Consider the following 24,013-nt stretch of genomic DNA (forward strand, 5'->3'; position numbering starts at 1 on the left):
AAGAAGCCATATGTGAATGTGATCCAGAAACACTGGCGTCTTCTCTGGGCCAAAGCTCGTTTAAAATGGATTGAAGCAAAGTGGAAAACTCCCCTGTGGTCAGATAATTGAAATTTGAAATTCTTTTTGGAGAACATGAACGCCACATCCTCTGGAGTACAGAAGGACCATCCAGCTCGTAAGCCTGCATCTCTGTTGGTATTGGGGTCCATTAGTGCCTGTGGAATTAACAGCCTGCACATCTACCATTAATTTGAAATGTATATACAGGTTCAAGAGGAACATATGCTCCCAACCATACATGTTTTTCAGGGCAGGCCTCACACATTTTAACAAAGCAATGCTAAACTGCATACTGGATCAATTACAACAGCATGGCTTCATAGTAGAAGAGTCCGGGTGCTGAATTGGCCTGCCTGCAGTCCAGACTTCTCACCAGCTGAAGCCTTCAAACAAGAATTGGAAAACATTCCTCTCCCAGAATTCCAGCAGCTGGTCTCTTCAGTTCCCAGACTGTCGTTACACAGCAGTAAACATGGCCGTGTCGCAAGTATTTTGTAACGCTGCCATCAAATTCAGTGAATGTGACGAGCCAATACTTTTCCTAAAATGGTATATTTGCTCATTTTTAAACATGTGATGTGTTTTCTGTGTTCTTCTGTGAATCAAAAGCGGCTCTGTAAGATTCCATATTCACGACTTTGTGTTTTCAATGTACATTTCACACAGCCTCCCAGCGGTCTCTGCATTAGGGCTGTTAAGTCGTTTCGGAGGCACTTGTTGGAAAGGCCAACGCTATCAATGGAAAAACAAAAAGGAGGCGCGATAAATGAAGCACTTCAAACTGACAGGGTGGCATCTTTAATCAATGTATTGTTGACAACATAGCATGTTATGTTAGTTAAAATATCATTTGTGCTGGGAGAGAATTTGGAACAATCAACATATACATACAAGTAAAACAACAACAACAGAGAGAGGAAAAAAAAATAGTATCCACAAACACTTTCATTCATTACACGCACACACAGAGCACTCCCACCGGACCACACGCCCACACAAACAGAAGCTAAAAGCTCGACAGTCGCACTGCTAGGTCTGTCAAGCAGTTTTGGATATTCTTCTGTTGGTACAAAAATGATCGTTTTGACAAAAATAATAATTTCATCAAGTGTGGTCGTCTCCCCTAACTTGCCCTCTCCACTTTCAGTCAAACTACTTGTTTTTATGTACAAGTGAGAAGGCAGCATGGCCGCATCAGTTGTAAATAAGGATATTTACCGCTAGATTTCTGGCATATTATTGGTTTTGTTTGTTTTTTTCCTTTGTCATACAAAATAATATCTCTCTGAGGTAAGAACCGAGACAGTATCAAAATAGTAAAATGAAAATTTTACTGAATGTAAAAGGACTACAGGTTCATTACTTGCTGGATGACATGACCTCACGGATAACAGCAGCGGGAAGAAGGAAAAAAACAAAACAAAACAGGAAGATTGAATAACGGTCCGATGTTGTATCAGTGTGTGGTTCGCTCAGCTTGTCTGTGTTTGAGCACGATGGCTCTGAGCCAGTGGAGAGGAATGGGAGTTGGTGACATCACAGGCGTTATCAAGGTTGGTTACATGGGGGGGGGGGGGAGCAGGGTCAGTGTCTGTGAGGGAACCTTTAAGAAAGAAAGAAAGAAAGAAAGGAGGTCGCTGATGCTCTAATAGCTCCGGTGAGGCTGCTGCGGCTCTGTGGAGCTCCCAGAGGGCGTAGCGTGTGAAGTTATGAATGTGAAGCAGCTGAGTGTCTGAAGAGCGGGAACAAATTACCACCTGGAGGCTTTAAAGTTTAAACAAGACAGCCTACAGCCGGGGCAGCAGCTCTGTGAGAGTGCCTTTGAGCCTGAATTACCAGCAACGCTCACGATTACAGTGTCATGTGATTACGACTAAATCAACCCCGTGGAAGGAATCACAAATGGCAATCCACAAACCCGAGAGCTTCAAATGTAATCCTTTTGGTGGCGCTACGTGAATTATGAGGAGCACCAAAGGATTTATCTCCTGTGGACTGTACTGAGATAAGTCACTCTGGTACTTTCACAACTTGGCGACTGCTATTAAAAAAAAAACAAAAAAAAACCGCAACTCTCTTTGTCCTGTGATGTCACCAGCTCCTAGCGCTCTACTAGAAAAATCCCTTCACTCTGAAAAAGGCCAACTCAGGAAATGACACCCACCACAATCTGGCTAAGATGCTCTGAATGGAAAGTTGATCAACTCCGAAAGGCATTAGCAAGCGAAACCTCCATTTACACCAGGGCAATAAATCCAAACCATTCCTCCCCTTCAAAAGTTAAGGCAGTGATACTAAGGGGAAATGCTTCTCTGACCAGCAACTATGCTCCACCGACTACCAATGCATAGCTGGTGCATGTTAGTGTCAGAAAGTACTCTCGCTTTTTTAATTTTTTCATTTATAAACCTCTTGTTTGCCAAAAAGTTAAACTAACTCTCCACTAGACTGTCACAACGTCTCCTTTCAGAATAAAAGGCCGGGAAGAATGTTGTTTTATTCCCACGACAAACAAGCACATTTGCAGAAAAAGGAATAGCACACCGTCGTTTAAAGGAAGAAAACGTCTCTCTCACCCCCCCACACACACACACTCACTCACATTCACACACACAAAGACATCAGAACCAACACCGAACAAACATCTCAGCCAAGGCGCCACATATATGCACGTCATCTTTCAGAAACACATAAGGTTTTTGTCCTCTTCATTCCAGTGAAGACGATTTCTGCAATGTATATTTTTTTCACATCAACTCTTGGTCTGATTAACAGCAAAGAGTGGCCATTCACCATCATGAAGACCTAGTCCAAAAAACCCCACTCGTTAAAGTTCAGTGGGAACCATCTAATCTCTGGGCCTTTTTAATTTCCGATCGATTTAAATGTCTATTACTGAATGATTATTTGAATGTAATCAAACCTGAATCTGAAAAATCAATAAGAATTACAAAGAAAAAAAAAAGTGATTTATTAAACTCCGTCTTCCTCCATTTGTGATTTTTGTGGTGTGATTTGGATTGTAGATCAAACCTTCATGATGGGAACGCGCTGTGGGCAACATAACAGTAAGTAAATGATCAGATATACCTCCAGAGATGCACCAATAATTTTGTGGTGGGACAGTGGGAGTACTTGACTTAAATATTGGCCTATTGTAATTCGTTTTGTTTATTTATTAATTGTAACTATTAAAAAGCAAGAACTGTGGAGGAAATTAACCTTTCATTACTCGTGCTCCAAGTCCAAGCGTTCATGATTTTTCCTTAAGTCCAAGTGTAATCGGTGCATTGTGATATACCGTGATCGTTTTCTTGCTTCACATAAAAGACAACGCTAAGTAGATTCAGACATGTATTTTTTTTCTAAACAGTTCTGTACAGGATACATGGAGAATGTTAACTCGTGTGGGTGTGGCTTCCGCCAGGTTCTTTCTCACTCATCTCAGGTGCATTCGGCACGTGGCCGTCGAAATGCTCATTCAAAAAACCTACAATCATCTCAAGCGCCCTCGCGCGTGTGGCGTCACGGGAAAAGGCCTGTCGCCACGCCTCCTACCAGCAGCCGGACATATTCATTAAGCTGCAATGTAGCCGGCCTATCAGTGCAACGCGCTGGTGATCAACTTAGGGCAGTAGCACAAGGATTTGAATGTTCTAACATCACAATCACAACTTCTCTCACATCTTTTTCTTTTGCTCACAACAACACATTTTCCTTCTGTTCCCGACTCCCACCCCCACCCCCCGACTCTAAAGGGCTTTGTCACTGATCTGAGGCGTTTTTAAAGCTTCCCCACTCGGCTGGAGAACAGAGGGTGAAAATTCAGGAATTTTAAGGAAATCTGGAGTTTATAGGGACATACTGAGGGATTCTCAGGCTTAAAAAGTGGGGTCTATCAACAGTGCACACTACCTCCATTCTCTAGGGTGACAATGGAAGCCTACAGGTGAAAGATTGAAAGGAAAAGGATATTTTTTTGGAGGGTGGGGGGTTTGGATATTATGTGGGGATTAGCAGGACTGCACTCAGTGCAGCAGCTCTTCAAGCTCGCTCTCTTTGAGCTTAGCATTGTCTCTGACTTCGTCAAATGTGTACGTCTTCACAATCTTCCCATTACGAAAGACAGTGTGCAACAGGTCCTGGAGGAAAGAGTAAAGACAAAACAACAACAAAAGTGAGAACGGCAGTGTTCGTATGAAATCAAATTACATGTGAACAATCAAAACAATTGAGTAAAGAAAAGGGTTTATAATAATAATAATGGATTGGATTTATATAGCGCTTTTCAAGGCACCCAAAGCGCTTTACAATGCCACTATTCATTCACTCTCACCACGTGGTGTGAACTCACCACGCCATACTCCTCCAGATCGCCCTTGCCCTCCTCCAGAGTGACAAAGTCTCCGCTCTGGGTCCGGTGTAGAGACAGACGACCTTTCTTCGACCTCTTGTTGGGATCTGCCACCGGATCCTTGAACACGTTCACCTGAGATACAGCACAAAAAGATCTATGTCACACTGAAACAGAAAGGACATCCCTGAAAAGTCTGCCTGGGATCATGGCTGAATAAATAAAGATTTCCAGAAAGTGCACTTAAACAGCTACAAAGCCACCTAACAAATGTAGACCCATTCACCCGGTCCTCACCCCTAGTCCGTTAGTGACCACGTAGCTGCATTTGAATGAGCAGTTGAGCAGATCTCTGGTCAGTTTCTGCAGCAGAGCCCCTCCGGACCCGAAGGTAATGTTCTCAATGGACCATCTGTGTTGCTTCATTCCCTCCACAATCTGGGAAACAAATACACACAATCAAACCTTGCTGCTGCCTTCAAACTTTGAACAGCTGGCGCCATGTGCCTGTACCTCTTGCAGTGTGTTGATATCCACTCCATCTCCTTGTATGACTCTAATGTAAGGAGGGAGAACCTTGAACCCTTTAGAGTTCTCCTTTGGTGCAAACTTCTTCCCTAGAATCTCCAAAACCTGTAAACAGTCAAAGAAGAGAGGATGGAGGAGGAGGTACAGAGAGGAAAAGTTGAGTTTCCTGGCTGGGTTAAAGACTATAAATGAAAGTAAAGCCGTTTGTGTGACCGCACCTTCAAAACCGTATCGAGCGGGTTTCCTGAGTCTGGTCGAACGACGAGCGGGGCGTCTGCGCTGCGCATCTCGATCAGCGCCCGCAGGTCTTCTCCCCAAATCTTCTCGCAGGCGTTGTAGATGTCGTAGCTGTCGCTGACTATGGACACAGGCACGCTGGGAAACTGCTTGATGATGTGCTCGAAGGCATCTTTTTCATGGTCTTTCCCCCACGCTGTGATGGTACTGCAGAGAGAATGGCAGAGCTATTAAATATACATCTGAAGAAGAGTAGACAGGAAAGACCAAACACAGTGATTGAGTGATAATGTCCCAGAGTGTCCAGAAGAGGGCGCTGCACTCCAGGTTTTAGTCTAAGACGAGCCCAAATATGATCTTACAGGTACTGTACAACAGCTGTGTGTACTTCTGATGCTGGCGTTCTTCTGCATCGCCTAGCATCACCAGTGTAGAGTCAGACAAGGAGAAAAAGGTGATAGAACCCACACAGAGCTCCTGATGAATACATCAAATATTAATGTTAATGCATCACGCACCATGATAATAAGGTAAGGTAAATGGAAAAGTGCAGAAAAATATGAAGATCTGGACTTTAGGCTTATTAGGTCTTGGACAGCAGATGCTTGTAATGATCATGTTGCTTTGTTTTAAGGATTTGGTGCTCTCTCCATTGTGTTGTTCCAGAATCCAACTTGGCCCTGAAGATAATTTTAGTTTAATGCGCTGCAGCTCCTGAGCTTCTTGGCACAACCCCAATACATGAAACGTGTGCAGTGTGCACACACTGCTGGCACTGATTTCTTCAAACTAAGGGTGACACACCTTTTCTCTTAAAAAAAAAAAAAAAAAATCAACCCTCCCTTTTCCTCTGGAATATCACTGCGACTCCTCCCACCGAGGAGGTAGAAACGAAACCGATTTCAGGAGGGAGGCCATTGCATAACAGTTGCTATAACAACTCCAGCCACTATCCCACAATGCACTGGTATGGGGAAGAAGGGTGCGCTGGTGCAGCAGTAACAGCGCTGGTGGCCAGTAGGAAGCTGCTGTGTGTGCGCGCATGAGAGCGAAACAGAAAGGGAGAGGTGTCTGTAAGCAGGATAAATGGAGAGAGATGTGCGCCGGGGCAGCAGCCAATCAAAACTCTCACTTCCAGCTAATCACAGCACCATTCACCGAATGAAATAGACGAACCAGATAATGACTGCGAGGGTGACCAAGCACAAGTCAGGAGAGAAAATTAACACCATCATGAGCCAAATGTTGAATAAATATTCACTCTGGCTGACAAACATCTCTACATCAACAGCTTTGGCACATAATTAGGTGTTATTTGAAGAGAGTTTCCTTCTCTGTGGATGAAAAGCTGGATTTCAGAGCGGGCTCTTGGCCAAACTGTGCACCATTTCATCAAAAGCAGCAATACAGATGAAGACAGCTGAGATTTTCCAAGAGAACAGGTGAATGTGTGGCCTAAATGCAGATAATTAAAACTGTGTGCAGTAATTTAGCAACCTGCATGAGCTGCTTAAAGTTTGTGTAAATCTTGGGAGTCCCTTGAAAGCAGTGTTTCTCAGACACCCGTCATTACATGGAGTCTGGAAGTAAATCTCTAAACTGTGCGGTCGTATCTGCAATAAAACACAGCTCAGAACGGTACACTGCACAGACAAATATTCCATCTCTAAGCAGGAACATAAAGTCCTTTACAGATTAACACTAAATAAATAAGGCCAGTAAAGTAAAGCGTGTGTGTACCTGTGCTCGGCAGCGGGCACTGAGAAGCCTGGCACAGGGTCCTTGGTGCCATAGTACTTCTTAATGACTCCGATGCCAGCGACCGTGTCTGTGCCCTTGAAGTTGACCAGATGGGCGGAGGCTCCTATGCCAGCAGTCTGTGAATAAAGAGGATAGGGTGGGGGTTAGGGACCTTGAAGTGCTGTAAACAACCTTAAAGTGGAAATAATGTTTCCCCTTATTTTCTCATTTATAGATTTGCAATTGCAGATGCTCTTTGATGGCTTTGAGCAGAGAAGCCCCGCCCACCTCCTGTTCAAACCTTGCGTTTGCAAGGGAGAGCAAAATGTGGACTAGACCAAGTCTTAATTTTCTTTGTTTTTGAAATCTCTGATGAGCTTTATTGTCCTTGTCCTTAAATTAACCAGATTTAAATCCTTTAGCTTTCTCCATACCTCTTGTGAGGACACGCCTCTGTAGCCGAAGTCATGTAGTTTATACTCCAGCCCCTCCAAATTCCCCGAAGTCTCTAAGAGGTACTTGGCAAGGATCTTCTTTTGCTCTCTAGAGTTGGTCGCCACAGTGATGGGATACCAGATCTGAACCAGGATGGTCTGACGGAGAAAGAAAGGAGAGTTCAGTTCACTTTACTGGATATTTATAAATTGTTCAGGGTGTCATTATGCTCTAAGTTTTTCCATGTGCATTTATTATAGCAAACAAGCAGGTTATCGGACTAAATATTCATAACAGTTAATGGTAAGCAAAAAAGAAAAAAGCAAGCATAGTCAAGTTTTTTTTCCCCTGCAGGCAACAGACCGGTGAATGTCTGGCCCAATTCTTCTGCTTTCCCAATATTTAAATGGTACTAAAACCCCAAACTAACAGGCTCAGAGGGATCACAGCGGCCTGCTCATTCACCAAAGACAAACTCTGGGAAAAGCACATTCCTTGTTGCTTCATGTCAACTCTGGACCACAGTCAATGACTTTAATATGAAAACAAGTGGCTTATCTGTACTCTCCACCACCTGGGAAATTTTAGGAATACATAGTTCCTGCAGTCTGAAGCATAGAGCGTGATTCTGTGAAGATCTGCCAGTCAGTGTTTTGCCCTCGCTTTCTAAAGCTCTCCTCCTTGTAAATTCAAAATCCATTTTGTCAAAGCAATCATCAGATTTAAGCTGCGGTAAGAACAGATGATGCAGAAAAAGTTTGATAGAAAGAGAAACCTGTGGAATATGGTGACAAGAGGATTATGAACAAGAGCGCTAAACTAACACTATGTAACCGCTTACTGCGATTTAAACATTTCATGTTAGGAATGACAACCAAGTACTATGCTATGTAGGCTGAACCTTATTAACAGCAGATAAACACACCAAGCAAGACTAAAACTCTAAATATAACTAAGGCTATAAAAATTCTCTGTTTACCTAGCTCACACTCTTTGTGCCTCCTAACACTATGCGGTGTGTTTCTACCTTATAACACTGAGCAGGTCACATGCATCCCCAGCCTAATTATAATTCCATAATATGGACTCATGTGACTGCCAAAGAAAGTCCAAAGTCCATGTGTACGCACACAGACATGCATTTGTAAGGCTATCTCTGCGAGGACATTCACTGACATTTAGCCCCCGACCCTGTCCTTTAATGCTAATGCCAGCCTTAACCTTTAAAACGAGTCTCAGCACTTAAATAGCTCTTGTAGGGGTTTCAGGAAGACCAAAATATCCCCACTCTCCACCTCTGGAACGCATGTCTTCATAGAGGTACACATAAAGCTTGAGCTGTAAATTTCTTACAATAAAACAAAAACGCGCATGTGCGTGTTTGTTTCCTTGTCCGCAAACTCCTCCTCGACTATAAGCAGTTGAGCAACCAAACTTTGTACAGGCCACTGAAAGTTCTTATTTATATCACACATTATCATGTCCTTTTGTTGCCTAGAAGGAACAGGTTAAAATGACCCACTGGTAGCATTTATGCACTAATAACACTGTTTAAAAGAACTGTATCATTTTTTTATTTCACAACAGTAACATCTAATTTATATCTTAGAAAAGTTGAGTTACGCATGGGATTTTATGATGTCAAGATGACATTGTGTTGCATGGCAACAGGCTTAATCACCCTGTTTTGAGCCTTTATACACATATTATACCTTATAAAAGCATCTTATGTCATTTTTATCTACAAAAGCCAAATGATACACACCTAGCGGGGTGCTAAAATGCCTGTTTTTAATCATACAAACGCCATCTTTTTTCAGTGTGATTAAGAGTATCGGTTTGCCAGCTGCACAAACAGATCAAACAACACTGTAGCATGGGCATGTAGTAGTTATAACCAATTCTACATTTGTGTGGTAAAAGATTAAGTACAGTGTAAGCATTGTTACACTGCAATTTTTCTATCATTGTCAGGCGACAGTTTGTAAAGGATACCTGCTGCCACGGTAAAATGGAGGGGCAGTAAGAGCAACACTAAGAAGGAATGCACACCCTACACACAACAACAACACAACTACTCTGTCAATGTCCCAGAACAAAATGGACGGCGATAAGGAACCACAGAGCGGGATGAGAATGGGGAAGGCAATGGCAAAAAATAAATAAATAAAAAGGACAAGAAAGCAATAGAGAAGAAAGGGGAAAAAATGATGTGACAAAGAAGAAAATGAGAAAATCGAAACAAGAAGGGACAGCAAGAGTGAAAGGGAAAGAGATAAATAGAGTATGACCTAGTGACGCAGCTCAAGGACACCAGTCTGTGGCTAATTTTACTTCACAGCCATGAAGAACGACCCCCATGTGTGTCTGTTTATGTGTGTATTTAAATCAACCAGAGAAACTTACCAAGTGTGTGTATAAATGGGTTTGTGGACGTGTCGTCACAGTGCTCTTGGCTGTAGGTGACCTCCAAGTACTATGCCATTACAGAGTCGAGAGTGCGCGCGTCACATAATAGCTCCAAACGCAGACCACTTTCAGGATACATTAGACTTTCTGAACATACTAATATGCTGGTAAGTGTGTGCATATAGATTATAAAAAGGTTTTTTGCATCAACAGACAAACAAAAGAATGCCGTTTCTGATTAATCACGGCGTGATTCATTTGTAGGAGCAGTCAAACGTGATATTTATGAACTGGTTTGACATGGTGAAAAAAAAAACCAGCACGAGACACCAGTCAGAAGAACAGAAAGTGAAAGTGAAGTGCAAGAAAGTGCTTGTTCCGCCGAGTCATTGAGGACAGCCTGTTCATGCAGCATTAAGTTCATGATAATCCTGATCTCAGAGTCACACTGTGGATCAGCTCAGTGTAAAAATGCAGTACTCAAACTACCAGAATAAAGTCACTCAAATCTACTTAACTTTCTCTGGAATTTTATGTGAATTATTTGTGAAACCTACAGTATGGTTACAAGACATTTGCTAAATATGCTTATTTGTTAGATGGAAATAGTGACATCATTCGTCTGTGTAGTAAAAAATAAAACTAAAGCTAATTAGATCATCGTAGAACAAATAGTAGAATCATGAAAAGCACAGGTAGTCTGGCTGTGAACAAAGGTAAAATATGACATCATTACAAGACAAAATCAAATATGATATAATCTCAAAAAACTAGATCTTCCCTGCTATTTAAAAGCTTCTTCACTGACTTTGGGAAAGTCGATGACCTGCTAACATTAGCTAATGAACGGAGTCCGCAAATCAACAAGCTTTCACCGCCAACAAACACTGAACAGAAAGACAAGATAGCATTTTGCCAGAAACAACTTTAGCCAGGGAGTAAGCTAAGATGATCTAGCCAGCTGCTACATTTGCAAACTAGCAATACTGCTATTAGCTATACGATAACTAATATTAGGTTAAGTTTTTATACAATGAATCTCATCTAATCAGATGAGTGACAAACACTGGGAAAACTACAGCAGTGGGGTATTCAACACCTACAGGCGCCATGCTTTACTTCTGAGGGTCACAACAGCCCCCTCCCAATCATCTTTTTTAGTAGCAAAAAATAATCTAATCTAAAAAAACCTAGCAATAGCTTGCTAGCCACCTAGCTATAACTAGGGCTAACCAATAACTTTAACTTCATCAGCTTTTTGAAAATCTCCATCCTGTATTTAGTGTTGACTCAACACCACAGGCACAAATTTTGGTGACCGTTTAGTTACGTATAAGCGATGTACATAAACGTAATCAGAGAATATAACTTGAAATATAAAAATTAAATACAATTACCATTTTTTACAAACATAATAGCAGCATATGTGACGATGTCTGTGCAAAGATTAGTTGAAATTAGTCGAACCCGTTGAAGAGGAGATGGGTTAGATACAGACATATATTCATATATGCACTACAATCAATACAGTAAGACAACAAATCAATAATTTCCACATTAATGCCCCAAGGCTAACTTTAGCTTTCTTGCTAACAATACTACTAGATAAAATACTAAGTGACCATAGTTCCATGATACTAAGTCATGAAGCAAAAAGTCATGTTCATTTTGGACAGCAATAAATTCTGTAAATATACAAAGCAATAATACTCAAAAGTGATGCAGGCCTGGCTATCCAGCTAGCTCTAACTGAACTAGACACCATATATCTGACACTGGTAGATTTGTTTTGAAGATATAAATAATCACATTAACAGTATATGCTCAGGTTATTCTGTTGATGTGCAGCATATCAGTTCATGGCAGTCTTGTATAGTCTCGAGTGGAGCCAGCTCCTCACCCTGACCTTTAAATAAAAGGGATCATGCATTATGTTGTAGTTAAGGAGTTTAAAATGGGCTGGTAGGTGGCTTTTGCATGCCTTTTACGGAGCCACCAAAGTGGTATCAATATTTTCACCGTGCTCTCAACAAAGAAGCGATTAAGTGTATTTTTCAGAACCACTGAGCTGTTTCAGTCTGCAGCATACAAAACTCAATTTACACTTCTTTTTTTGGCGTCAAAGAAGTGTAAGTGTACAACAATGACCATATGAGCCTATTACTACTACATTCTTTGACTACTCAATGAAATCTCTACACTATACTTTTGCTGCAGTTGTAACACAAGTATGTCTCCAAGTGGGTATTAAGCTATGAACTATGGCAGAATTGCAACTCAGTGAGATTTAAGAAATCATGAAGTGTCACAGGGCATGCTGCCAAACTAAATTGTTTATGGCTTTTATAAAACTATTACCTCTCTATTGTAATAAATGGGACCTAAACGTTGCTAATGTCTTCCTTCTTCTATTAATTATCAAATAACCATTAAATGGTATCGCTAAGCCTAGCAATGTAGTTTTAGTAGCAATGTGATGAGCACATAAAACATTTCACTGCTATTTGAGGGCACAGGGGTATGAAATTTACGAGGGCTTTTAACTTGATAGAGCTCTTCCAGTAGTTACACTGTGAAGGGGTTCTCCTGTGATTTAGCATTACACTGAAAAGCAACAGAACCCCACAAGACAGATTTAAACAACAGTCAAAATTCTGTTTTTTTGTTATAGATTACACATAAAAAGTACACCTCAAATCCATAAATGAATAAAACATGTCATGTCAGGGCCCTCTCAGATCCCACCCTGACCCGTGTCCATGAACCAAACGTACCTCCACCCAGTTAGTGAGCCAGTAGCATTCGGGGTCTGTGCTCTCCACTGTGAACAAAACATTGCCTCGAGGAATGACACTCCCCTCTGGCACCGCCTTGATTTCAATGGGCAGGTGTCCGTTGTATTTCTGTAAACACAAAGAAATGCACACAAATATATAAGGTTACCAGCATCACCTTCCTGGATATATTAACAGATTTATATCTAAGCTATAGCAAAAGATTTTCAGAGGTAAGCCATTTACTTGGAGGGAAAAGTAAATTAAAGGGAAGTATTATGTTCATTTCCATAGTTTTAAATTGTCGATTAGATTTGCATATTTCAGTTTAAATAGAACAAACAAACAAAAAAGAAAAAAAAAACCCAACAAATTCCATCGAGGACATAACAGTAAGGTACACATTTCTATCAGAAAAAACAAAAGCAAAAAAACTGTATTTTTGGTTGCCTGAGGTTGTGCTGTACTTGGCTCAGCACTATATTTTAATTGCAGTTAGAGTGGAATCTTTAAAGTAGGTTCTTACTATTTTTGTTTATTTGTTAGTAGACTTTAGACTTTTCTTTGCGTCTGTTAAACCTAACATCTTCTACACACAAATAATACATTATCCAGTGAAATGAACCATGTATTAATATTACAAACACAGAAGATTAAAATGTTTGTTTCCTAGCAACAACGTTAACGATATTATTTTATTATTAGCCGTAGCCACTACTTTGACTAACTAATAATTGCTAATAGTTAGATGGCTAAGGCAAACATATACCATTCAAATTAACTAATGTTGTTGAAACTGATGCTTTACTGACCCCTCAGAATTCCTCATATAGTGCTGCTAGTGAGGGGGAGGGGCTGAGTGTGTGTTCCTGTTGGTCTGGTACTGTGATATGTGTCAAACGGAGGAGGCCATGACAGTTTTGTGTCTGTACTGCTGCAAACGAGCATCTGATAGTGGCATCCTTTTTAGTAATGATTTTTTAAACAATCAGTTTTTAATTATAAAAAAAAAAAAAATAAAAAAAAAAAAAATTGCCTTAAAACAGTTTTCTAGCAACACACCAAATCTCCTGGTGACCTCTAGCTTCTCTGATGCGCGACACATCAACACCACAGCGTTTCATGTGGTAACATTACGATGTGCTTGTTTACATGTACACACAATTTTTTCCTTAATAAACCATTTCCTGAAACACTCTGTATTGTTTAGGAAACCTGTCTACAAATATACCTATAAAAATGTATCATATAGGAAAAAAGACAAAAATCTTTCAGTAATCTCTTACCTCCAAAATATAAGTCCACCCCTTCTCATTAAAAACATCATCCTGGAAGTGTTCCCTGTAGACCTCCTTCGCCTCTTGAATCTTCTCTGGAGTCACTACTTTTCCTGGAGAGCAGGAAGTAGGTGGGGAATAAAGGAGGAAGCGGGAGACAGTACAGACAAAGAGGTTGGTGAAACAAACACCGCAGCACTGGTGTGCTTCTCTACTGTCCACCACGATAATCAAGTTTGAAGCTGCTGAGAAGGCATCTTTGTTTGGAAAACATGTGACACAAACTACATCCTTGTCTCATTTCAAGTCTGACTAGTTTCTAGTTCATGGAAACTATGAAACACAGCATACCACAGATGGGAAAGGATCTCTAAGGGGATACTGTGGTTTATTAGGAAATGCAAAAGAAAGGTCTGAGAAATAAAAAAAAGTGTTACATGTGTGTGCAATCATTTTTATCGATATTTATAAAATCATGAAGTGTAAGTGGAGCTAGCTGCTTTCTTTTGTTTCTAGATTTTATACTAAGCTACTTTAATGTAACCCTCTTTCAACAATGCATTATCGGGTTAAATTCTCTGAATGGTGAGGTTTTCTTGTAGCTTTGGGTAAACAGAGGGTCTGTTTTTTTTTTAACTTTCACTTGCTCATGAAATCAATTCTGTTAGAGGATCGAGGATGCATCGCTGGTAGATGGCCTAATCGCTGTGCTCCGAGCGATGCTCTGCCGAGCCAGCTTTTCTCCCTCAGACAGCGAAAGAGCAGCTGTGCTTTTGTCCTCTCCGTCTCTGTTCTCTGTTATCCGTTGCACTCTCTCCACACCTCTGTTACCACACCATGAAATCCGCTTAACAGACATGAGGGAGATTCTTTCGACACTCTCTCTTGCCCTCTCTTTTGCCTCTCAGGACGTGAGCGTCAGCGTTAATTATCTTGAGTTAATTAGGGCATAAAGTGTTTTGGGCTTATTTCAGGCTGGTCTTGTTTTCTCATTTCTTTCCCAACCTGGATTCTTTTGTGGTATGTTTGTTTTGTACGGCCTAATCAATGTGAAGCAGCACGCTGCAGCCTTGCTGTTTTTCGAATGAATAAAAGAACTGTTGCTCCAGGACTCGATAGAAACCACCTGCCCTGCTGAAGTGTCCTTCAGCAAAGCAATGACTTTGAAAAGCCTTAGGCACACTGCTCTGCAACTTTCCCTGTATGCTGACCTTGCCCTGTAGAGGGAAGGCCAAAACAATAGAGTGCTCCCACAGGGACCAATCAAGTACTATAAAAGGCCCTCCAAAGTCTGGATGTCGACTTTTTCAGCTACACTTACCGTAATTGTCGGGCTATAAGCTGCTACTTTTTGCACAAGCTTTGAACCCTGCGGCTTTTAGTCAGGTGCGGCTTTTCTATGGATTGTCCATGATTTTTGTCATATCGTAAGACGATTTGTTTTGTTTGTTCCGCTGTTGTACGGCACTACGTTGCCTGGCGGAAGGATTGGGGTTCAAGAGTGGTATGTTAGTCACATGTCCGTCCGGCTGGACTGCTGCATGATGGAGAGGAGGACTCCGACACTGACAATGAGGATTTCTTTGGTTTTGAAAGTGACAACGAAGGAGAGAAGCGGAGAGTGGATGACGAAGCCATCCTGAGCCTGTTTGTATCCGACACTGGAGAAGAGGACTTTGGTGGTTTTAGTGCGCAGGAGGAAGAGAAAGATGGTGGTGAATGACTGACTTTTCTTCTTGTTAAAGCTGTGTCACTGCACCTGAGCCTAAAAGGTAGGCCGAATCTATTTTTCTGGTGTGCTGTAGGTTACTGTTATGTACTACATGTGCAAATATGTACCCATAACTTGTTTTTCAAAATATTAATAAAAGGGGTGTCTCCAAACAGCCATCTCTTTCCTGACAATTCCCTTTGTGCATATTCTCTTACATATGATAAGTCAACATTGAAACACCTGCGGCTTTTGGTCAGGTGCGGCTAATGTATGTACAAAACAGGATTTTCCCCTGATTTTAGCTTGTGCGGCTAATATTCAGGTGCGCTTTGTAGTCCGGGAAATACGGTAATTTTTTTTTATTAACCAGTAAAAATCTTTCGCCTGACTAGAGACTGAGGCTTGCTGGACCACAGCAAAATAGCGGTTGTGTAAACTGCATTCACAGCACTAGAACCATAACATCATGTGCACAGCTTGCTTCCATGTCTTGGTTGTGTGATTTAAGTATTGAACTGTTACCCTTATTTAATTTAAGTGGACTGGAAGCACTTCTATTTACGCAAATATCACAACGCGGTGGCTGCATGTGACCAGACTCCCTCCCATCTGTGTTTATTTGCCATTGAGAAGCTTGGACTTAGTTGCAAGGTCATGTTGACTTGTTTAGTCTGGCTACAGAGCTTTTACTTAAACAAAAGGCAAACTTACCTTTTAGATATTTGTGCAGGATGTACTGTAGGCCATAAAAGACAGTTTTGTCATATTTGACTTTTCTGTTTTTGCTGGGGTCTGTCCTCTTCTCGCGGCACTCGAAGTAAGAGTACACTTTACTCGTGTTGGGGGGGTACTGTTTATAATGCGTTACCTGCCAAAACAGAGCACAAGACAAATTAGATTGGCCATAAACAATGACTAACCAGTTTAACCGGGTTAGGAGAAAACTAAAACAAGAGCAGTCTGATACCGCATACCTCTGCCACAGCTGAAAATTCCCTAGACACCATGCATGAATAAATTTCTGGATCCAGGAACACTAAGACAACATCTCCAATTTATCTTATTTCAGTCTGAAATACATTGGTGAAGGTGTACTCACTTCTAAGTTGAGTCAAACCCCATCCAAACGTGATCACTAACTACTTTATTTTTTATTTAGTATGCATGTGTTAACATGCCACCAGTGCAAAATGACTCATCTAGATTTTATCATTAGTGTCAAGAGGCAATGGGCCTGTACTGTAGCCCAGTTTCACAATGTATCTTGTACATTTTGCACTGTACAATACTGCACAAACCCACCATTCGAAGGAACTGATTTTATCTCAATGTGTTTTAAGATTGTGCAAAATATTTAGTGTACAGGGAATTTGGACCAACGCATAATGACCAACACCCTGCTTGATTTCAGGGCGTCGATGGGATTTCAAAGGAAAATTGCAGCATTTTCAAACTGAAAAAAAAAAAACAACTTATCTTCCACAGAAATGAAGAAATCCCATAGAATCAATAACTTCTTACCAAATAAACACATTTTCACAACTTATCTGATTGCATGAAACATTTCAGTTCGTAAAAGTGTTTCAATGTCATGCATTAAAAAAAAAAATTACATTCAGGGAGAAAGAAGTCGAATTTGTCTCTCACACATACACATTTTCTCTATAAAACAGTTGTTTGGAGCTTTATGTGCACTTCTAGTGAAAATTGAATCCCCAGTGTCTGCAATCAAGTCAACAGCTTAAGGCAAGTCCAGACATGTTTCAATAACAGACTCTACTATCATACCCATATGATACAGTCTCACAAAAAGGAGACGATACATAGTCAGTGGTAGCCATCAGTCATTAATTAAATCCCTAAATGAGCTAATGGATTTCTAGAGTGCACTAAAGGTTTAACTCCTACCAGCAACGCTCCTACCACAACTGAAGTGCACTTACATTTAGAAATTATATTCCTGCCTCATCATGTGTCACATGAGAACCTAATGTGTACACAGTCAAAGTACAAGTCACAGTACAAGCAAGAGTCATTTATTATTGTTAGACATTAGACTCTGATCAAACATACCTAGAGACTGGCTGGTGATCGCCTTGGTAAACACTAGTCACCAAGGAAAAATAAGTACTCAATGACCAGTTGGCGAGTTGTTGCTATGAAACTGATTGCTAAGGCCCAGTCACAAAAACTCATAGACAGTGCAGACTCAGTGGTAGCCTTCAGTTGCTAGGGAAAGTTTGATTGCTGACAGGTTGGCAAGTGGTTGCAGTCTGCTTTCGCTAGGATGTGAAATTGATTCACAAAGGAGTTTACAGCGCTGCAAAAAAAAAACAAAAAAAAAAACCACCTTGCGATGGTTTTGGTCACTAACAGCTTGCGTGCAGTTTGTACGCTGACTTTCCTGAGAACACTAACTACTTGATAAGCATTACTGAAACTCTAAAAGAATGTTCTCCATTTCCAGTTTGACTCCCACTTTTTCCAAGTTTGGTGGTTCTTTATCTTGATCATTAATATGCAAAGGGTCATGACCACGACCAAACAACATCTGGCAACAGATGCCAGGTGAGACTGAAGAAGTCACTTGGATGAGTGACGAAACATTTTTCCCAGAAAACGCTACGTCCAGATGAACAGAATCAACTTTTGGAGATCTGGCAACACAGAAGAGCTAATTCGTCAGGCCAGGACTCTACAATCTATTCACACCTACAGGCCAGTGGCCACTCTTTCAGTGATGAGGATGTACACATCCTGGACAGGGAGGAACGCTGGTTTGACCGCGGAGTCAAGGAGGCCATTTACGTGAAAAGAGAAAGGCTATCTCTGAACATCTTTCGCCATCTTACAACGCCGTGATTGCAGCCATTCCCCAACTCTCTGTGAATGATACTCGTGGCTATTGATCAGTGGTTGTTGATCAATGGTCATGACAATATCCATATAAAAGGTCAAGAACTGACCTCACAGCCCATTGTTCATTCATTGGGCTAGTTTCAGTCAATATGCTAATACACTCTTTAAAAGTTTGGGGAAACCTGCAGTCAGCTGAGACTGAAGATGTCACTCGGACAAAATGTTTCTCCCACTGAAAACGCTACATCCAGAAGAAGAGAATCAACTTTTCGGGCGTTCCTTACCCGGATTACTCCGCATGCATCAAGACATTAAATATACAGTAAGATACAAAACTACTTGACACCCACATTGAGTATAGATGAGATAAATGTCAATGAACCACTCAGTTACTCTGACCCCCATATGTGTCCTTTCCTCTGGGCTTTCGAGGACTCAAAATAGAGTCAAGACACTTAACATGACACTGAGTGCAACCACGTGTGTACATATTCATTGGCACCCACTGTATACACACACAAACACACAACCAATGCTTTAGAATGGCAAAACTAATCAGAGTTTCAAAGCACGAGCAGTACGTCCAATATTATTAAATGTCAGCAGAGGACACGCATGAATATTTGATTATAAAACATCCATCTATTGTAACATGAACCTAATTACGACAAACAAGACCAACAACTGAGTTACACAATTCAGTTTTACAGTAACAGTATCAGTAATGGAAGGAGGTGCATGTAGTGGTAAAACCACAGAGTGCCATCACTTATCAGTACCTCTTAACTCTAAGGAGATGTTTGTTAAGTAAATCTTACTATTTTCATATATGAATAACTGGTAAGCAGGCTCTAGGTTCATAAATTTGAGGATATGATATTTTGAGTACTCATTATACAATGACAAGCTCATTCAGTCTGGGTTTTGTACTGAAAAAACTGATCAGACACAAACGCAACTGAAGTAAGGTTTGGGGTTTGTTATCTGCTTCCTCTTTTTCCTTCCTTCCTCCTTTAAAACTCTGATGATACTGAGCTAACTGAGGGTGCAATGATTCCAGGATAATTAAAATCAAAAACACCAAACATATACACTGACGCTTATCGTCTATGACAGCGCAGAAAGTTAATGCAATGTCAGTAATTTTCTCACACACAAGTTGCCATCTATAAACATCAAGTAATTCCTCCTTTGCTCTTTCGAGAGACTGGGAAGGAGATGATGAAGGCAGCCTTGTGAAAACGCTTGGACGTTTCACAAAAGTTCCTTAAATCTATTACCACAACCTTTTCCATCATCACCACGCGTGAAATGCAGTACATGCAGGGCACTGTTCCATTACCTGAAGTTAAGAGTTCAATTCAAAGACAAATAATGGAACAACACATACTGACAGTTCAGTTAGTCTGGTTCCAAAGATAAAATCCAACTCTGCAACACTGGGCTTGATCACCTCTCCGTAGTGGCACGTGAAACAGTTCTCTGTTGAAGTGGCTTTTCAGCTTGCAGCCAGTTTTCAAAGACGCAAACAACACATGCAGTTGGTCTGTCCAATCAAGACACGCTGGAGAACCAGGTGAAAGGTATCAACAATTCTGATTAGGAAATATGAAGCAGGAAGTGCCGGGTTAAGCCGGACAGTAGGACCCGAACTTTCAAAATAAGAGCAAGGGGATGCATTAAAAAAAGAAGAAAGAAGTGCTAAAATGAAACCCCAGATACTTTAATGTAAGACCCTGGATCCCTGCTTACTTTCTCACCACCATTCACTCTGGATTTAAGGGTCAGAAGAGTGTAATATGCAAATGTGGTCACATGGTGACAAACTAATGTGGCTTTTCTTTAAAAATCTGTGCTAATAATAGAACACAATATAACTCCTCCCTGTCAAACAAGCAGAGATTTTTTGAATGCATGCTTCCAGACAATAGGCCGGCGTGCCTTTGGGACAGAGAGTTTGCTTTTGAATTCAAGCACACAAAACACAAAGGTGCTCAGGTGGAGTTTGTTTTTATGTCCTGTGTGTGCCTTCAGTTGTTCTGAGAGACCAGCGAGCATTTCTTTGAATTAACCTTTCCCTTTGGTCATGCACGGCCAAGCTACACATACAAGGTAAAGCTGGGTGACAGGTGTTGCAACACAAGTAAAACTTGCCTGCGCTGCAGTGAGGAGACATTTATCTGTACTGTCATTTGTCAGGCATTTGCTGCTTCTCCCTGGGCTTTAACTATCACTACTTGACTGAAAACACGACTTCTAACACAATGCTGTGCTTTACTTTGAGCACACTTTGTTGCTACCTAACAAAAACATCTGTAGCCTTCTTCTATTTTATATTATGCAGCTCTTTGTGAGCTTTCTTAAGTTACAAGGAAAAACTGTTTTCTGTGAATGAAAATGTGTGTCGGCTGTATTCTGATATTTGACATTGTGGTGAAGCGGAGCAGAAAATGCTGGGTCTTTGTTTGAAATCTACTTTTTGTTTTCTAATAACTTGAATAAAGTCGGGTCAATGAAATATGAGCTCTGTGGGAGGATTTAATGGACTTTATGTAATTGTTGCATCAGGAAATATCCGATACTCTAGACTGAGTTTCCCTGTAGATGTCTCATAAAGGGGTTAACTACATATGCCCTTTATTAAGGTAGTCAATCCAGATACTTTAGACTTAGTTTAAAATGAAAGGAGGTGCCAGAAAGCTAAGACTTTATAGAAACCACTCAACATGAAACTGCCACCTCTTCCAAAGGGATGTTTCTGCTCATAAAAAACAAAACAAAAACACCCACACTATATAATATACATATACATCCACTTAACACCAGTCAGTAGTGGTGCTGGCTGTTCATCAATAATCCCAATCGATCAATACTTCTAGAATCAGGTATACGTTTACTTTCATTTTTTTCTATAGTGAAAGTTAAACTGTAATGAAACAATGAAATGAAACCAAAACCACTCATTTGGATGAAATGAAAGGTAAGGTGTGACTGTGCATTACACACCGACGGGAGATTTTGCAGGTATTTAAGTGAAGATTTTGTTTTTTATTTCCTTAGTAAAAAAAAATTATGATATGGCAATGCAGCTGATATATATGGGTACAGAACATGAAATATTGAAGTATAACTGAACAGCACACTTAAGAGATGTTGTAGGCAAATTAAACCACACTAACATTAGTGATAACACAATGAAACACAATGAAAGTACATCCATGTACACATACATTTAAGATGTTAGTTTGTATCATTAGACTACATTACCAAGTTTTTTTTCATTCATTCAGCTGGTGTACAGCTCAGTCTGAGCCTAGGTTTTAGTCGAGGTACTTGGGCTTCCTGCCTCTGCTGGTAGCCCCATACTCCCCTCTCCTGTCATTTCTGACTTTCTTTCCTATCATCAGCATCACCGAATTGCTGAATGGTGTCATGTGGCAGTTGACCTGGCAGCCGTCCAGGCAACCACTTGCTACGTGAGCTTAAACAATACTCTAAGATCATTTGTCCTCTGTTTATATTGCTGGTTATCAGCGGGTTGTTTCTTGTCGTTAGCCAGTGTATAAACACTTACAACCCTTACCCACTGCCAAACATCTTAAACCCGCTTTGAAAGTCTAGCTGCCTTGTGATTCCTTTTTAACTTTCGTTTTCTCGTAAGTTATGAATTGCATTATGAGTGGTGCGAGCTAGCCCTATAGCGGCTAACACGACGTCGAGCTAGTGTGACTGAGCTTTTGCCCATGTGCAGTTCATACAGCACTTGCTAGCTAGGGGCTAATACTAGCTTTTTTTTAAATATCAATACCCTTCATCTCTCTCTTGCGCTCCCTATGCGCTAGCTAGCTAACTCAGCTAGCTGCGGACCATTATGACTAGCAATCCGAGGGGGGGACTGGTATGGTAATAGCGATCTTACATGAAATCTAGGGGGAAAAAGGATGCCTGCATTGTGAATGTGGTACACCGTCTCTGTTGTACCAGCCCTCTTCTCCCTCCCCCAACTAATTTGGCCTGCGGTGAACCGATGGATACCGGCCACACAGAACAGTGTGATGGCCTTGGGACTGATGATGAAACCACCTTGACTTTGTCAATTTTCACTCTTAACGACTCTCCTTTCACCTAATGCCTCGTTCGCCCGAGACCATCACGGGTACCGTACCTTGTATGAATCGGTCGCTAGCAATATGTTGAAGTCGGTGTCTCTGTGCTCCATCTTTTCCCTCCTTGGTTGTGAGTCGCAGCTGTCAGTAGGTTGTGTTACGCGCCGTGCTGCCGGAGACTCTCCAGCCTTGTGTGTAGCCTGGAAGGGGCATAGAGAACGGGCGGGGGAAGGGGCGGGGACTCGGGGGCGGGCGCATACGTCACACCGAAACTCCGACGTTCGTCGTGTATATCCGGAATCACTCGGCTATATTGCGCGTTGGGCGCTCTTACATGCAGTTCTCAAGCTGAGCAGATGAGGGCAGTATTGGCCATCAAATACAGCTCCAACATAAGCTTTTGGACCTGCACCGTTGCTTGATTTATTGATTGATTTATTGTAGGAATTCGAGTAAATCTTAATTAAAGACCCTGCACGTCAAAATATTTTAATTCATTCACCCAGTGTACAGAACATCACATACTAGGTTCTTTCACCTGTAAGAATAGTAATGGTGAAAGTTGTCTCACCTTCAACAGGTGAAAGTAAAAAGGCAGGTCAATGTTGGATAGTGACGAAAACCATGCACATTTAACGTGAAGAAGCAAAAGTGAGTGAAAACACCTAGAGTACCTCTGTAGTGATGTGGAAATCACAACAGCACATTAACTGTACACAGAAGTCTGGTTTCAGAAGATGATTGATTTATTCCCCTTATTAAAGATAAGATAAGATAAGATAAGATAAGATAAGATAAGATAAGATAAGATAAGATAGAACTTTATTAATCCCTCGGGTGGGTTCCTCTGGGAAATTCGACTTCCAAAAAAAGCACAGCAACGACCAAAGTTACAGTTACAGAACTGTTATATATATATATATATATACACACACACACACACACACACACACATATATATAAATACAGAGACAATATAAATAAAATATACAAAGGGGATAAATAGAATAAATAGGAATAAAAAAAAAAATACAAGTGAATTGCACATTTCAAGTATTGAGTCTATTGCACTGTTGACTATTTACAAAAAGTATTGCACAAGGTATTGTACAGTGAGGTGCAGAGGCACTACAGCTTAGTTGTTCCCCCCTCCTTTGTCCTCCTGTTTCCCCTCCCTCTCCCCTCCAGAGAGGAGTTAAACAGTCTGATGGCGTGTGGGACAAAGGAGTTTTTAAGTCTGTTAGTTCTTGTCTTGGGGAGAAGCAACCTGTCACTGAACAGACTCTTCTGGTTGTTTATGGCCGTGTGCAGAGGATGCCCAGCATTGTCCATAATGTCCATCAGTTTCTTTAATGTCCTTTTCTCTGCCACTGTCACCAGAGTGTCCAGCTTCATGCCGACCACAGAGCTAGCCCTCCTGATCAGTTTCTCCAGCCTGGATGAGTCCCTCTTTGCTGTGCTGCTCCCCCAGCACACCACAGCATAGAAAAGTACTCCAGCAACCACTGACTGGTAAA

At 41.1% G+C, this 24,013-nt stretch overlaps 1 protein-coding gene across 1 annotated transcript; it reads right to left on the reverse strand.

The window, feature by feature from the left end:
- Positions 1-845: 845 nt before the first annotated feature.
- On the reverse strand, positions 846-22,641 carry nampt1 (nicotinamide phosphoribosyltransferase 1). Its single transcript, XM_085436322.1, has 11 exons — positions 22,556-22,641; positions 16,243-16,399; positions 13,827-13,930; positions 12,541-12,669; positions 7,357-7,515; positions 6,923-7,059; positions 5,164-5,389; positions 4,931-5,050; positions 4,715-4,855; positions 4,418-4,552; positions 846-4,205 (listed from the first exon to the last, which is right to left on the reverse strand). Exons 1-11 carry the CDS (start codon positions 22,607-22,609, stop codon positions 4,092-4,094), a joined length of 1,476 nt encoding a protein of 491 aa, XP_085292448.1. The 5' UTR covers positions 22,610-22,641; the 3' UTR covers positions 846-4,091.
- Positions 22,642-24,013: the final 1,372 nt, after the last annotated feature.

Source organism: Copadichromis virginalis, linkage group LG17, assembly GCF_057382275.1.
Source record: "Copadichromis virginalis isolate Kocher_CV1m ecotype Utaka linkage group LG17, C_Virginalis_male_GT1.1, whole genome shotgun sequence".
NCBI classification, from domain to species: Eukaryota; Metazoa; Chordata; class Actinopteri; order Cichliformes; family Cichlidae; genus Copadichromis; species Copadichromis virginalis.